The 17008-nt window shown below is 34.1% G+C and overlaps 2 protein-coding genes across 3 annotated transcripts; one reads left to right on the forward strand and one right to left on the reverse strand.

The window, feature by feature from the left end:
• Positions 1-207: 207 nt before the first annotated feature.
• Positions 208-11484, forward strand: LOC137818129 (protein REDUCED CHLOROPLAST COVERAGE 3). Of its 2 annotated transcripts, none has more exons than XM_068621365.1 (24): positions 208-317; positions 516-606; positions 716-780; positions 976-1068; positions 1187-1259; positions 3368-3697; positions 3815-3879; positions 4033-4164; positions 4397-4438; positions 4523-5044; positions 5119-5273; positions 5501-6008; positions 6461-6523; positions 6615-6716; positions 6960-7277; positions 7353-7445; positions 7539-7640; positions 7737-7841; positions 8174-8307; positions 8397-8580; positions 8664-8795; positions 8941-9053; positions 9140-9215; positions 9608-11484. In XM_068621365.1, the coding sequence occupies exons 1-24, from the start codon at positions 234-236 to the stop codon at positions 11231-11233; spliced, it is 5208 nt and encodes a 1735-aa protein (XP_068477466.1). In that variant the 5' UTR covers positions 208-233; the 3' UTR covers positions 11234-11484. The 2 variants fall into 2 exon arrangements, with proteins under 2 accessions (XP_068477466.1, XP_068477467.1); XM_068621366.1 differs by having other exon boundaries at positions 719-780.
• Positions 11485-15190: 3706 nt separating this feature from the next.
• Positions 15191-16040, reverse strand: LOC137819517 (VQ motif-containing protein 11-like). Its single transcript, XM_068623396.1, has one exon. The coding sequence runs from the start codon at positions 15971-15973 to the stop codon at positions 15425-15427; it is 549 nt and encodes a 182-aa protein (XP_068479497.1). The 5' UTR covers positions 15974-16040; the 3' UTR covers positions 15191-15424.
• Between the last annotated feature and the right edge of the window lie 968 nt (positions 16041-17008).

Genomic DNA, 17008 nt, shown 5'->3' on the forward strand with positions numbered 1-17008 from the left:
GTGCAATCACTCTGCAGCATGAGATACCAGATCAAGGGTGTGCAATCACTCTGCACAGGAGCAGCAGTTGAAGATCCAAACACGTGATAAAACAAAACTGAATCTGCCACACAGTTGAGTGCCACGTGGCAAGCAATCAACGGCCTGTTTTTGCTGACACTGGCCACTTTGTCTTTTGCCTCAACCCAAGTGCATGCCCACCTCAAACTTGGTTATATTGAGATTCACATCACATGGTTCCACACACAAAGAGAGAGAGAAGCTATCAACTTATTAGCAACAAGGAGAGGCTACAATTGCTCTCAAATCCTCAAAAGGTTAAATTTTCATCACCCTTATCCTATCCTCTTCAACCCCATTTACAATATATCAGTCACTTCTTCTAAATTATGTTTCTTTCTTCTCACACATAACCTCTTCTCTTCACTCTCTTTTTCTTCTTCATCAGTTTTACTAACTTGGTGTGTGTGTGTTCTCAACTTTCTGTCCAAAACTACCTTTTTGGTCTGTGGCAGTGTCCCAAGGAGAGAAAAAAAATGCCCCCAAGATCAGGAAAAGGGAAATCAAATAAGGCAAAGGCAGAGAAGAAGAAAAAGGAAGAGAAAGGTGCTGTGAACATCACTGTAATAGTATATCATATATTGATGTGTGTGTGTCTTGATAATCTTAACTGAAAAACACTTTTCTGCAATGTCTGTTTCTTGTGTGTTTTCAGCAGCAGCACCTTCTCTTGTTGACATCACTGTGGTCACTCCTTATGATACAAGGATTCTCTTGAAGGTGTGTTTTTTTTTTATTTCACATTCTCCAAAGTTGTCTGTTCTGTGTCATTTGTGGTTTTGGACATCACCTACTATTTGTCTGATGATGAATTTGTTTTCCAAAGTATCTACTTCTTCTGATAAAATACTCAGTGGATTTTAATCTGATTCAATCTTATAATAACTATTTGTCTGATGAATTTGTTTTCCAAAGGGTATCTCTACTGATAAGATACTTGATGTGAGGAAACTATTGGCTGTGAAGGTGGAGACATGCCATTTCACAAACTATTCTTTATCACATGAGGTTGGCATTTTCATTGTTTATTCAATTGATATTTTATTCCTTCATGCCAAACTCTGCATCTTTGTTTATTTTTGGCTCACATCTACTCTGCTCTGATTCAATGCTGTTCCTTCCTTAGGCCAAAGGTCATAACTTAAATGAGAGAGTGGAAATTGCTACCCTTAAGCCATGTCTTCTAAGAATGGTTGAAGGTAGGTGTACTCAACAATATACTTCCCATTCATTATCAACTACAATTTGTGTCTCATGTCCTTCTGCATTTAGTTCAGTCTTCCATTTCTGGCTATATACTTTATTGTGCACTGAATTTTAGTTTACACTTTAATCAATGGTTGAAGGGGTAAACACAAGTTTCCAAGGTAGTGTTGAATCAGGAGTAGTGAACTGGTTTTACCATATAAGTTTTAATCAGTGCTTCTGAATATTTGTTTTTTTTGTTAACTTTTGGTATTTTTCCACTAATGAAGTTAAATGCAAGTGAACAAGGTTTTGGTATGATACAAGATACTTTAAATGGTAAAAGTAGCTGATTTATATGAACATTATTAAACCTTTTTCTGTGTATTTTAATGTCAAAGTCTTTGTTCAACGTTTGAATTAAACTTTGTCTAGACTAATGTCAAAAGTCCTTGTTTGAATAAATAACAATGGTGTTTGTAAAGATTGTCTGCAATATAAATCTCATCACATTAACTTATTTATTGGAAAATGTTAATTTTAGCAAATCAAAACATACCAACTCACCATTGGAATTTGGTCAATACAAATTCAAAATTACTTCATTTTGATAAAATACAAATTCTCTTTTTATACTTTTGTAATTTGGTCAATTCAAGTTTAAGATTACTTTGTTTTGATAAAAAAAAAAAATTTCTTTTAATTTATTAACACTCTTGTTTTATTTCTTAAAGGGTTTTATAAAGACAGAAATTTTTTATTTTCCTTTAGATACTTAGTTTTGTGCATCTCCTATTAGGCCAAGATACATGTGGAGGAATCTGCCATGAAAATTATGATGGAGATGCTCTTTATCACCTAACATATTAGAGGAGACATTGCTCCTTTGAATACAAAATCTTTTAATTCTTCTTAAAACATAGTAGTTTGCAACAATAATGGAATCATTTTTTGTGGGCCTCAACTATTAAACTTATTTGAAAAAAAAATTAAAAAAAAATAGTAGTTTTTAATGCTCAAAACTACTAGTATTTAGATGTGCCCTTTATTTAGAAAATTAATAAATTATGTAGTGGCTAGTGAAAAACATTCCAATGTGGTTTTTATTTGTTTTTTTTCAAATGGGTATATAATATTTATTGGTATTTGAAAAAAAAAAATTGTTGTCCTTTTCATAAGGGTGAAAAAAATATTTTTGTGTGTCACACGTTAATGGTTCGCCGAAGATTGTTGTTGTCATTTATTGAAGTTGCATTTCGGTGCAAAACCAGACCCCACTTTTTCTTCCCATCACCATCTCATAATAATATCTTTGCATTCGAATTTATTATATACCAAAATAATAGTGATTTTTTTTTATAAATATATAACAAAAATTTAAAAAGAGCAATTAAAATTTTAAAACTACGTTGAAACGAACATGTCAAAATAAATAACCCCTTTTATATCTTTTAAAATAATTCGAAATTTAAGTTTAAAAGTCGATAATACATTTTTTCACATAAGAATTACGGTAATTAATTATGGCGTAAGATGATTATACAATGATTAAAAATAATAATGTATTTTACGCTTTGCTGTTTATTTTTACATATTTATACTTGCAGAATGAAGTTCTTTTATTAATTATTTATTTAATTACCACGCTTATATTTTTGTTTAAATTCTTATATGAACGCTTTTTTTTATTTTATTCTAAGTTTTATTGTTTATTGTTGTTTTTAACAGTATAAAGGCTTAAAGTATGAGAAATTGGCCGTATAAAAATTATAACATGGAATTTTTAAATATAAAAAGCTAAAACAATTTTTTTTTGTCGCAAATGTAAAAATTGAATAATTAATTCAATTTATTTGTTTTTTATATACCATGATTAAAAATTATCATGTAACATTGATTTCTTCACTTTTATCGCACGCTTACTCTTTTCTCGGATGATTTATGCATTACTATTTGTTTTAATCATTTTTATTCTTGGAAAATGATATTGATTTATTTATTTATTTATTAGATTTAATTAATCATTTAAAGAGATAATTTTCTGTTTCCATTTCCATTATTAATTAACTTATTTATTATTTATATGTTTATATATTTATTTGTTTGTGTCACTGTGTTACAGAGGATTACACAGAGGAGGCCCAAGCAATTGCGCACGTGCGAAGGGTGTTGGACATTGTGGCCTGCACAACAAGGTTCGGTAGGCCCAAACGTAGTCTAACAAGCCCAGATTCAAGGCCCAAGAAAAACGGGAAGGCCCAACATCAGAACAAGACGAGTTTGAGCCCACCCGAGACACCGAATGGGGAATCCCGGGTCGGGTCGCCGTCGTCGGAGGCGCCACTGTCGGCGATCTCCGATAACGTGGGGATGAAGGCCATTCACCCGACGCCGAAGCTCTCAGATTTCTACGAGTTCTTCTCCTTGTCTCACCTCTCTCCCCCCATTTTACGTGGGTACCTCTTTCTCTTCACTTTCATTATGGTTCTGTTGAACAAACTCATGGGAAAATCACAAGCTTAACAATAATGTAATGGAAAACATGTTTTTTTTTTTTTGTGTTTTGCAGAATTGAAGAGGTGTGAAGTGAAGGATGAAGATGATAGGCGCAAGGGAGATTACTTTCAGCTTCAGGTTTTGGTCTTTTTCTTTGTTACTGATGCATATTGCATGCATATTATATAATTCATAATATATAAATTCGTATCCTACGAGATTATACGTCGTGTCAATGTGTTGCATGTTGTGTATGTGACGTGAGAAAATGTTGTTGGTGCATGAATGAAGGTTAAAATATGCAATGGGAAGGTAATAGAAGTGGTTGGTTCAGAGAAAGGGTTTTACACTGTAGGGAAGCAGTCTCTGCACAGCCACACTTTGGTTGATCTTCTTCAACAGCTCAGCCGAGCCTTTGCTAATGTATGTTTCTCTTTCTTCTTATTCCCAACTTCTTTGCTTCCCCTTTTAGGTTCTTAACTTATTCTATGATATATGAATGGCTATAAACTCTATCAAGTTGTTCATATTTTGTGCTTTTACATATCTTTCTCTTGAAGAAGCTATGTATCAGAAACATAGTTTTAAGAATTTGATTTTTCTGCAAGCAGTTTGATGTTTTAACTATGTTCTAACAAAGGACTGATCAATGCAGGCATATGAATCGTTGATGAAAGCCTTTTCGGAACGTAATAAGGTACACTTTTCATCAAATTAATGAAACTGATCATTATTTGCCTAACTTTTAAGAACATCTTTCTCTAACAGAATATTTCTTCAGTTTGGAAATCTTCCATATGGATTCCGAGCAAATACATGGCTTGTCCCTCCATCTGTAGCCGAGTCTCCTTCAAGCTTTCCTGCATTGCCAGCAGAGGATGAACACTGGGGTGGTAATGGTGGCGGCGGAGGAAGAAATGGCGAATTCAATCTTAGACCATGGGCAACGGATTTTGCAATATTGGCCTCTCTTCCTTGCAAAACTGAGGAGGAGAGAGTGGTCAGGGATAGAAAAGCATTTCTGCTTCACAATCAATTTGTTGATACCTCAATATTTAAGGCTGTGGTGGCTATACAACATGTTGTGGAATCCAAGTCAAACATGAAGAATGAATTGAATTCTTCTCCGGGTTCTGTTCTGCTTGAAGATCAGGTGGGAGACTTATCCATTACAGTCAAACGTGACATCCAGAATGGAAATAAAAAGCATGATTCTATACCAGATGAATCCATTGTGCATAAGGAGGATGTTCAGAAGAATTTAATCAAAGGATTGACTGCTGATGAAAGTGTGATTGTTCATGTAAGTCAATAACCTGTTCCTCAAGGGTATAGATGTATTGTGATTGTTCATTTTTTCTCTTTGTTTGAGTACAGGATACTTCTTCCTTGGCTGTGGTTGTTGTACACCACTGTGGATATACTGCAACAGTGAAGGTTGCGGGTAATGTGAACATGAGGAAGCTTAAAGTTCGAGACATTGAGATAAATGATCAGCCAGATGGTGGGGCAAATGCTCTCAACATCAACAGGTTTTGAACAATAAACTATTCTGCAAATGTTAACTGTGGAAGGATGATCTGGAAATGGTAGCACTTTTAGGTTGCATATCTCATGTCGGCAACATTTATGTGATCTTTCTCTATTGGTTAATTGGATCCATTTCAATGCAAGCATTTTCACCCACAGAGATTGACCTTAATAGCAAATTTGTGATGATGATGCCTGACACAATGACACATTTTTATGATCTATGCAGTTTGAGGCTATTGCTTCACAAGTCTGGATCTGATTCATTAGAAGGGAATATATCATCCCTATCAAATTCGGATGACTTAGATGCTACTAAAAGCCTTGTTCGGAAGGTTGTTCAAGAAGGCATAGAAAAAATAAAGGAGGAGCCAAGTGTTTCAAAAAGGTCTATTCGATGGGAACTTGGTTCCTGTTGGATTCAGCATTTGCAGAAACAGGAAACTTCATCTGATAACAGTTCCAAAAACAAAGAAGATGTCAATGAAGCTGAGCAAGCTGTTAAAGGTCTTGGAAAGCAATTTAAATTTTTGAAGAAGAGAGAGAAGAAATCAAATAATGTAGATGGTTCAGATTCTCGAGAGCAAAATGACTCTAGACATGGAATTGTGAATGATGATGATGAGAAAGTTGAGCCGAACAGTGGTGACTTAAGTAACTCTAATGATTTAGAGAAACTACTTTCTGAAGAAGCATTTTTGCGTCTCAAAGAATCTGGAACTGGCCTTCACATGAAGGTTTGTGGAAAACTTTGTAGATTGTGCTGATTTTGCTTTTTCTATTTGCAAGTTACATGTTTGATATTTTCACGAAGGTTTTGCCTAGAGAAAAGTTTCAGAAAATAAGAGAAGTTTTATAAGTTCAAGAACAACATATTAAGGGGGAGAATTTTGAATGCTTATTGAAGGTCTTTTAAGAGTATTTAGTAGTGTATCTTTTATAGAAGTTCATTAAATGTTAGATACCAACATCTCCCAGGAATGCCACCAACATTTCTTCTTTGAAAATTAACTAGTACTTTTGTTACATGTTTTGTGACTACGTCATTTTCCAATTTTATTGTTTAGTTTATATCTTAGTTTGTTTTGGGTGATATTTATGCTGCTATGTTTATGATAATGAATCTTTCATCTCCTGTCTTGTACTTGTAACTGTATCAATCAGTTCATTTTGTTACTTCTTGCAACAGTCAGTGGATGAGCTTATCAGCATGGCAGACAAGTTTTATGATGAAGTTGCCTTGCCAAAGCTGGTAACATTACATTTCTCAAGGGACTTTACATTCATTTGAATAACACAGGTTTTATAGACATGATTAAGAACATAATGTATCACTTTTTTAGGCTATGGACTTTGGATCACTTGAACTTTCTCCAGTGGATGGGCGAACATTGACCGACTTTATGCATTTAAGAGGATTAAAGATGAGATCTTTGGGTCAAGTGGTGAGAATTATTTTCTCTATTTCTATTCTTCCTGTAGAATATTGGCTAGCTGAGGATTACTTTTCTGGTTGTAGTATGTGTAATGTTCTTTCAATCTCTAGAGCCTCTTTTTTAGACAGTGTTAAAATATTCCAACTATTCTACTGCTAGAAAGCTGCTATTGTAGTCTAGATACCTTTCTAGTTTAAGTGCTTTTGGTAATATAGTTTGTTTTTTTTGGTTCTAATTTCATGCGTGAATCAGGTTAAACTTGCTGAGAATCTTCCTCACATACAATCCCTTTGTATTCATGAGATGATTACTCGAGCTTTCAAGCATCAACTTAAAGCAGTTATTGCCTCTGTTGACAATGCAGCTGATCTATCAGCAGCCATTGCATCAACACTAAATTTCTTACTTGGTGGGTGTCGAACAGAAGATACTGATCAAAGTTTGAATGATGATCATAATCTCAGAATTCAATGGCTACGAATGTTTTTGTCCCAAAGATTTGGGTGGACACTGAATGATGAATTCCAACATTTGAGGAAGTTGTCGATTCTCAGAGGGCTATGTCACAAGGTATCAGCATTTTGTCTTTGTATTCTATTTTTTTATACAAGAAGCTTTTATTAATTGCACTTTTTTTGTTTTCAGGTTGGATTGGAAATATTCCCTAGAGATTATGACATGGAGTCTAGTAAGCCCTTTGAGAAAAATGATATTATCAGCTTGGTTCCTGTTTGCAAGGTGAGATCATGTTTATGTAATATTTCCTAAATCTATTTTATGTGTAAATGTATAATTTATTGAACCATTTACAAACAAGATCATTTTTTACAGTATGTAGGGTGCTCCTCAATTGATGGACGCAATTTATTGGAGGCTTCAAAAATTGCTCTTGATAAAGGAAAGCTTGAGGATGCTGTAAATTACGGAACAAAGGTACAGATCACTTTCTTCAGTCTCTGCATGGTGCATCCTTTTTAAGTTTACTAGTTATAAATATGGCAGTGTTTTGACAATACTATCATATTGCAGGCATTGGCTAAAATGATGGTTGTTTGTGGACCCTATCATCGAAATACAGCAAGTGCATATAGTCTCCTAGCTGTGGTTCTCTACCATACTGGAGATTTTAACCAGGTAACAAATATTTCATTTTTTATCTAAGCTATTGTAGAAATCTGAGATTTTTATCTGTATTTTTTGTTGATACATAGTTTAAGCTAAGTTAGTCGGAGAAAATATTATTTCCTTTGTTTTAAGCTACTAGGGGAAAGAGATGAAAGAAAGAGAAAAGGGGGAAGCATGTTAAAGACTTCCTGAACATAAATATGATAGTGAATCAATAGATTTTGTGGAGGATGTTGAGAAAGTACTGCATGGCAGTGGACCTGTGTGGTATCTTTAACTGTTTATGTAGTGATTGGTAAAAGATTTGGAACAAATATAAATTTTTATTATTCTTTACTTAGGCCACCATTTATCAGCAAAAGGCCTTGGATATAAATGAGAGGGAGCTTGGTCTTGACCACCCTGACACTATGAAAAGCTACGGGGATCTTTCTGTTTTCTATTATCGTTTGCAACACATTGAGCTGGCTCTGAAGTAAGTTAAACTCTATTGAGTTGGTTAGATGTTTATGAAATTCTGCTTGATATTCTGAAACTACTATTTTCTCTTGTGCCTTTTCACAGGTATGTTAATCGTGCTCTATTCCTTCTTCACTTTACATGTGGGCTGTCTCATCCAAACACAGCTGCAACATATATAAATGTGGCTATGATGGAAGAGGGCATGGGAAATGTTCATGTGGCACTCAGATACTTGCATGAAGCTCTTAAATGCAACAAAAGGTTGTTAGGAGCAGATCATATACAGGTCTCTCTCTCTCTCCATCCCTCCTTTTCCCCCATTCTCTTATGGATTGAAGAGTGTTTTATACAGTATTTTTCATGTTATAGACTGCCGCAAGCTATCACGCCATAGCTATATCTCTTTCATTGATGGATGCATTTTCTCTGAGTGTGCAACATGAGCAAACTACACTAAAGATACTTCAAGCAAAGCTTGGATCAGAAGACCTTCGTACACAGGTCATTTTCTTTTCTGATGGTATTACTAGTATAAGTCAAAGAGTACCTATCTAGGATTGAACTAAGGATAAACAAATTATGGGGGTTGGTTGATAGTTGTTTTTTGCCAATGTTAACATTTTTCTTAAAAAAATCCCCAATGCAGGATGCTGCGGCATGGCTTGAATATTTTGAATCAAAAGCCATAGAGCAGCAAGAAGCAGCTAAAAATGGAACTCCAAAGCCTGATGCATCCATTGCAAGTAAAGGTCACCTTAGGTACTAACATGGTATCCCCATTTACTGTGTTTTAAACAAGTTATATCTCAAGGTACATACATGTATATTTAACCCTTTTCTTGCAGCGTGTCAGATCTCCTGGATTTTATCAGTCCTGACCCTAAAAGAAATGATGCACAGAGAAAACAGAGGCGTGCAAAGGTGGGTAAAAAAATTTCTAGATGGTGTTTATCTCAAAATAACTGCATATTATTTCCCGTGATGACTTGCTTGTAGTTGTAATCAATGCTTCTCTTGATATGCTATGGTAGCATATGCTTTTTCTCTTGATTAAATACCTTATGTTCCAGTTCCATTGACCACATGCCTTTCACTACGTACTGTCCTTAAGGGAAACAAGAAAACTATGCTCCAAAGATTTTGGAAGTTTTAACCTTTATTGAAGTCAAGTTTGCATGGCATGCAACATATTACATTTTTTTGGAGTTAGCTTATAGTTTTAGTGAAGTGCTATAATAGTATAATTTCGAATCAGAAGTATTTTGATAACATTTACCATATTTTATATTTCACTTATTGCTTTTATTTCACAGTTGCTCCCAACAAGTGATAACAGTCAAGAACATGAAGATGCAGTAGTTGAGGAGAGCATTGTTTTTTATGACTCAAGAGATGCTCCAACCATGGTAGAAGGGAATATAGAAGAAACCATTGACACACGAGGTGATTCTCAAGTACCAAAAGAAAATGGTGATTCAACTAGTTACGGGGCAGTGACAAGTGAAGTTGTTTATGAGGCATCATCCGATGAGGGTTGGCAAGAAGCCAATTCAAAAGGGCGATCAGGAAATGCTGCTAACCGGAAGTTTGGACACAAAAAGCGACCTCTTCTGTCAAAGCTCAGCATTAATGGTTCTAATAATCACATTTACAGGGAAAGCAGTTCAAGGAATGAGATTACTTCACCACCACAAAGAGGAGTTCCTATTTCATCTCCTTCTAGACAACCAAAAGCTAGAAGCATAGCCTTGAACGAGGATTCTGTTAATTATTCAACAAAAGCTTCTGTGTCAAAAGTTTCATCTCCAGCATCTCTAAGTTCATTGGCTTCAAAGTCTATATCTTACAAAGAAGTAGCTCTGGCGCCACCAGGTACAGTTTTAAAGCCACTGTTGGAAAAGGCTGAGATGGACAAGGTTAATGCTGAAGACGAGATATGCAGCAGTCCATCTGTGATATCTATCAACGAAGGTACGTGCCAAAGTTCCATAGTTAATGCAGTTTCTCAGAATGGTGAAACAGAGGAAACTCAAGAAATTGAACCTCAACAAGAAAATTCTACATTGGAAGTTGAGAAGGTTTCCCTTGCTTCTTCTGATCAGGAAAAACCAACAGAAACAAATGGCAGTAAGCTTTCAGCTGCAGCAAAACCTTTCAATCCAGGAATGTTGTCGATGTCTCACCATTTAAATTCAGGTTCCTTCACTAGTATGTATGACACAGATGTTAGTCAAGGCATGCATGTGGAGCCTGTGCTCCCCCCTGCTGTTGCTAGGGTCCCCTGTGGACCTAGATCACCTCTATATTATAGAACCAACTACACTTTCCGCATGAAACATGGTTTTAGCAAAAGCCAAACACCTATCAGAGAAAAAAGCGGATTTGGATCTCCAAGAATAATGAATCCACATGCACCTGAGTTTGTTCCTAGAAGTGCTTCTCAGATCGAAGCCAATGATTCCAATTCAAATGCTTCCGATGAGCATAACTCTTTATCTGAGGTAGGCATGGCAGAAAAAAATAAAAATTTGGCTGAAATCAAGGCAAGTTCCACAAAAAACAGTATTTCTGAAGCTGAGAAGTCCGAGATAGCAAGGCAGATATTGCTCAGTTTTTTAGTAAAATCTGTCAAAGAAAATATTGATTCTGTGGATGAATCCAACGACAGTGAAGGAAAAGTTAGGAAGCTGGGAAATTGTGATGATGAAATAGCTAAGGACAGTGCTGTCATAAACATTATGTATGGAAATGAAGAAAAGAACAAGACAGTGCCTCATTCCAGTGATAGTGATGAGCAAGAGACATTAGGTGTTAGTGAAAAAAAGAATGGTGATGAAGGGTTCATAGTTGTCTCAAAGAGGAGGAAAAACAGGCAGAAGATCACAAATGGAGTCACAGAATTGTACAACCAACAGTCCATTTGTGCTTCAGTTCGTTAAATAGAGTTATGAGTTGAATAACCAAAATCACCTCTCCATCTGAGTGTTTGTCTGGCCAAAAGCTCTGGACATCATATTGTTTATAGTATATAACTTAATGGCTTAGAATTTTGGTCACTCAATTCAATTTTTGTTTTCTGTCAATATAATAAGTCCCTTCTGGATTTGTTTATTTTCTACATAGTAACTTTTGTTCTGAAACTTAAGAAATTGTTTAATCAATAAAAATGCTGATTAGCAACATGATTTCAGTATTGTTGTTGATTCTGTGGCCGGAATAACTGAATTTCACATCTGAACTTCCACATAGTTTCTTGGTCTTTCTTCTTCTTAGCTGAAGTTAATTACATCGCTTTATTTTCATGGGATTTTGTCAAGCTACTGAGGCCTAGTTTCTCTATCTTGCTTGGATTTGGCCATACATGAGTGGCACAAAGTTGTGTGTCACTTTAATTATTAAGTGTGCAGAGATGTAATGCAGCTATATGTCTAAAACTTAAACTCGAAAATCATTGATTAAACAGGAATAATATCACACTTATTGATCCATGTTTTCTGTGGTACCAAAGTGAACTTCTAATAATCCATTGTTAATTCTTCAACATAACATAATTTCTAAATATTTCTCCAAGTGTGATGATTGCTACTTTTTTTTACCTTAACAATAAAATTATGCAGTTCTTATTAACAAACTGGCTAATAATTTCGAGTTTATGAATGCTGTTATGACTTAAGGGTGATGCATGACTCAAAAAGTGGTAGCAACATTCAGTGTTCAGTCATTTTCTCAACCTTAAATCAGAGTCCAGATACAGAGAATGCTAGTTGAATATTATCCACAACTAAAAGAAATGAAGTTTAGTTTGTTGTGAAGTGGCTCAAGGGTATGAGGTCTTTTTAATGGACTCAATGTGGGAAGCAAATCATGATCCTAACCAACTGTGAAATTAAACTCAACAACACTTAACCCCATTGTGGAGATTATGATAGTTAACCAAATCAGTCATGTCATGTACATTTTTGTTCCTACCACAGCTTGAAGAGGAATACACAGAGCAATCATTATTGTCATCATGGTGCATCATATTTGTTTGTGACTTTTAGATGGTGGCTTCTCTAAACATTGTTTGTCAAAAAAGAGTATAAAAAAAGGGCCTAAGTTATTGAGTGATTAACATCAGAATATTATATATGAATCTTGTGCACCTTTTTTTTTGTTGGATTCTGAGAGATGCACTCGATCAATCACTAACAAAGCCAAAGAAAAATAGCAGTAAATCATTGTGTATAACATTTGTGAAAGAATCTGAGTTGCCACATGATTTCTCTATCATCATTTTAAAAAAGTGTATGTATTATCCAATTAGGGCTAATTCTTCTGGTATCAGATCAATTATGATCCGCACCCATATTTTTTGTAAAATCCCAAATTGTCCTGGTCACCTTTTCCCGATTTCGCATCCAGAATGAGAAAAAGGCTTTCGGATCTTAGCGTAAATGGTCATATTCGGAAGACACATATCTCAGTTCTGGATTTACATGTGAACTGTCTTATTTGTATTGTGGATATGATATCCCAAAGATTAAGGATAAAATAGAATATTTTCTGTACAGGTACTGTTGGATACATATCACAATTGATCAAGAACCTGAGAATAGTAGGAAGTGATGATTAATAAGGTGAATTAGTAGCACTAGGGTTAAATGCATACATCTACAAAACCCTATTTGTTACAAATTTGATCACAAGTAGGACCCTAAATTATGAAATGTTACCCAAACAATGAGGGGGAAAAACGGTTCAAGGATTGTTTTCTCTGTTAGGGTTTGATACTATATCACAATCTGAAGAGAAAAAGTTCTTTTGTCTAAGTTCATCATCTCATTATCAATTCAACACCTCTCTGTCGTGTTAGCATAACATTGCCAACCCAATAGATAAAAGCATGTGACCAGAAACATTCCATAATCATAAATAATTTTTGAAGCAAAACATCACTTTCAAACTAAAATGTGTACTTCTAGCTTTTCTTCATTTCCTTTATATATAGATTTAGGAAACAAATGAAAAATAAGAATAATAAATAAAAATTTAATGGTCATGCATTATTAATAAAGTAAAATAATCTTAAATTGTCAATGAATAAAAGAAGCAGAACAGCATTGCTATGGAAAAATTACTTTGACACCGAAAAAAAGTAAATAACAACTAATTAACAACCTATTATAATAATATAATAATATTTTTAATTAAAAATTAAATTAAATATAATTAAAATATTAATTTTTTGGAGTCTATTATTATACTTATATTTATATGGAAGTATAAGAGAATTTATAATGTCAAATTATCATGTTTTGGTAAAATGAATTAAGTTAACTTAAAATGTTGTAAAAATAGTGTAAAGTGATAATTTAAAAAAAGAACATTACAAATTTTGTAAATATAATTTTAATCAAATCTAGTCTTATTTTGTTAAATAAGTTTATAGTAAATGTGATAAGTAACCATTTGTCTCCTTAAAATAAACTAAACCAATATTTTTCAAAACAATTGTTTGGCTAGCACCATTTTGAATTATTAGATTTTCAGAAGGTAAAAACGCTTATACAAATATATTAATAAGATTAGAGATATTTAAAAAATTGACACAAATTATTAATAGGGATAAACTTGTTTAAAACATAATTAAGAAGAGACATTTTAATTAGTATTCTTAACTAAGACTCAAAATAGAAGTTGGTGGCGCAATGATTGTGTAGTCTAACTAAAACCAGAGACCCTATACCTCCTTTCCTAAAAATTAGTTTATATTTCATAAAATCAACTTATAATATTTTTTATTTATTTTTTGTTTTTCTCCTAAACTAGCTTCAATGTGGAATATTATTGTCTTATTGATTTGTTTGGTTGTAACTATGAATAAAATAAGATATTTGGCGAGAATGAAAAAGGAAAAAAAAAATTAAAAAAATGAGAAATATAATATTGATATTTATTTATTTATTTTTCTACCAAATTTTATATATTTTAAGAAAATACCTAATTTTATTGTACTAAATAATTAAATTTTATTTTTATTTGTTTTTACAGGAGTTGTCTTTTTTTTACAATTACGGTGGATCTGACTGATCATAGACTTCAATATTCGCTTTTAGTATGAGGTTGTGTACTTGTTAAAGGCACTCCGACATTCAAGTCAAGATTCATAATTTAGTGGAAATATTAATTGTTATAGTAAATGCGTACATTTATCTTAGGTGAAATATATATTTATAGTATCATAGTGGACTTCCAAGTCTAGTTTTGAATTAAGACGAGTTGTTGGATTAATTTTAACCTTAGAGTGTCATTTAGTATGATTATGTTAATCATATTGTATTGGAAGTGTCTGTTAAATTTGAGAAACGTTTCAACCACGCCTTTTGTCTATTTTCTAATTATATTAATATTTTTTCCCACTCTCATTTGATAATTAAATATATTTTTATTTTATTTTAAAAATATGTTTATATTTATTTTCATTAGTTAAATATAATATTTTATTATTAAATGTAGTTGAAAAGTGAAAGTGAGAAAAAAACAAAAGTATCAAAAGTAATTTATCATGTAAATATATACAATGTGTAGAATAGTTTTACCATTTTATATAAAATGTAAAATAATATATTACGTGTATAAAGGACATAAATTATTAAGCATTAAGCTAGTTAGAGAAAAATAAGTTTATTTGATACTCTAAATAGTAAAAAATAAGTACTCTACAACTATTTTTTAAAACAAAATAATAATTTATTTAAATGTTAAGTGAAAATATAAAATAATGAGAAAAAAGTATAAGTATACTCTATAGTGATGCATATTTGTTAATAAAAATCCAAATAGAATGTGTGCTATTTAAAAAATGATAGAAATATATGTTTGAGTAGATAAGACATTATTGGGAGGGTTGTGTGTAGGAAAAAGAAGAGTGCATTAAGAAACAATATGTGCATCTAAATACCACCTATACATTCACACATACGTATATACGTACATACATACGCCACACACAGCATCCACATTGGAATACGATTCATCATACTCGTACATACGTAGGCCTATCCAAACATAACATTAAACAATCGAAGTGGCAATTAGTTAATTCATTCATCCACCATCAAAATTAAAAAATAAAAATAAAACATTGGTTAATTGAGGTGGTGGTGGTGGTGGTGGTGGGTGGTGGTGGCGGCGGTGGTGGGAGAATGCAGAGGGAAGAGTGGCAAGAGCTCAGGAGGTTGAGAGGCTCTGGGAGTGGAGAGAGGAGAAGGGTGCAAGTAGAACCCTTTCTCTGCAATCGCTCTCTCTTCTTCTTCCTCGTGGGGCGTGCGTGGGCTTCCACGCGCCAGCATCTCGAGTGGGGAAACGGGCGAGGCCATGATCAGGTTCTCGCATGTTCTGTTTCGGAGAAGGGACACGTTGTTGGAGGAGACCATGAGGACGGGGAGGTCCAGGTTCTTGGCGGCGGCGTGGCGGCGCTCGTGGAGCTTGAAGTTGGGCCTCTTTGGGCCGACGAGGGGGGATTGGGCCGCCAGCCGGGAGGGGAGGGTGAGGGGGAGTTTGGGGGAAGCGGGGTCGTCGGAGGCGCCGGTGAGCTTCTGGACGACGGCGCGGAAGTTGGATGGGTCAGCTTGGACGAAGGTGGTGTTGGGGGTTGCCGGGTCGGAGCCGTAGGTGGTGGTGGTGGTGGAAGCCATGTGGTCTGAACAACAATGTCAAATGTTGTTGTTTAATGTTGTTGGAGAGGAAGCGGGAAAAGAGAAACGAAATGTGGGGTTTTATAAGAAGAGAAAAACGGAGTTTCTTTGGGTGTTTGTAAAAAATGGTCGAAAAATAGTGGAACATTTCTTTTAAATGCTGTGTCTGTGTTGAACATGATGAAGTGTTTAATTTAAAAGATATTCATTACATTTTTGACAATTTTTGACAATTTGTCTGTTTTAAAAAAATTGAAACATATTTGTGCACATAAATATTTATTGTCAATTTATATCTTTAAATTTTACATTTTAAAAGATTATACGTATCGATCTGTTTCTCTAAATCTTACTCTCTGTGGTGAAGTATGACTCCGTTACAAATGAAAGCAACACGTTCTATGGATTTGGAGAGAAAGCTAGAGGGAGTGTGTCACTTTTTCTCAAAAGACACAAACACCCTTCACTGCATAATTTCTCTTTTCATTATTACTCTAATTACAGTGTTTAAGTTTTCTAAACAAATATTCAGTGGTAATGTAATCTTGCTTTGCTTCAGTGTATGAAATGGCGTGTGGCAGAAACAAAAAAGAAGAAGATACTATGAAGAAGAACAGAAAGGGAAACTGAAACTTCTTTGCATTTGAAACATACTTGAATACGTAGTTTGTAAGGTTGACAGGTAATTCTGTAACGGTTAAGCTGGGAAAAATATACTTCACATGCAAGAACTGTCTCTATCATCCTTCTGTGGAACAAAGAAAGAAAGAAAAATATGATAAAAAACATTAATGGGATATTCGTATGATTTTTTTTCAGAACTCTAAAACTGTTTATTACGTATTTAGACTCTGCATGAAAAAAACGATGAGATTTATGGTGGAGTGATTTAGCAGCACACTCTGTGGTTTTTACTGTGCTGTTTGTAATGAAAAGTTTGGGTTAAAGGGTTTTGGGTACTGTTAACGCAGCTTTTTTTTTAAAAGAAGAAACGAGGGAGCTTTTCTGATGAGTGGAACTTTGTATCTTTCTTTT

Source organism: Phaseolus vulgaris, chromosome 10 (genome assembly GCF_000499845.2).
Source record: "Phaseolus vulgaris cultivar G19833 chromosome 10, P. vulgaris v2.0, whole genome shotgun sequence".
NCBI lineage: Eukaryota > Viridiplantae > Streptophyta > Magnoliopsida > Fabales > Fabaceae > Phaseolus > Phaseolus vulgaris.

Coding starts and splice junctions, on each gene's coding strand:
- LOC137818129 (XM_068621365.1), top strand. CDS start 234: ATGGTTCCACACACAAAGAGAGAGAGAAGCTATCAACTTATTAGCAAC. Junction 4,165..4,396: donor TCAGCCGAGCCTTTGCTAAT/GTATGTTTCTCT, acceptor TGATCAATGCAG/GCATATGAATCGTTGATGAA. Junction 7,641..7,736: donor CTGTAAATTACGGAACAAAG/GTACAGATCACT, acceptor ATCATATTGCAG/GCATTGGCTAAAATGATGGT.
- LOC137819517 (XM_068623396.1), bottom strand. CDS start 15,973: ATGGCTTCCACCACCACCACCACCTACGGCTCCGACCCGGCAACCCCC.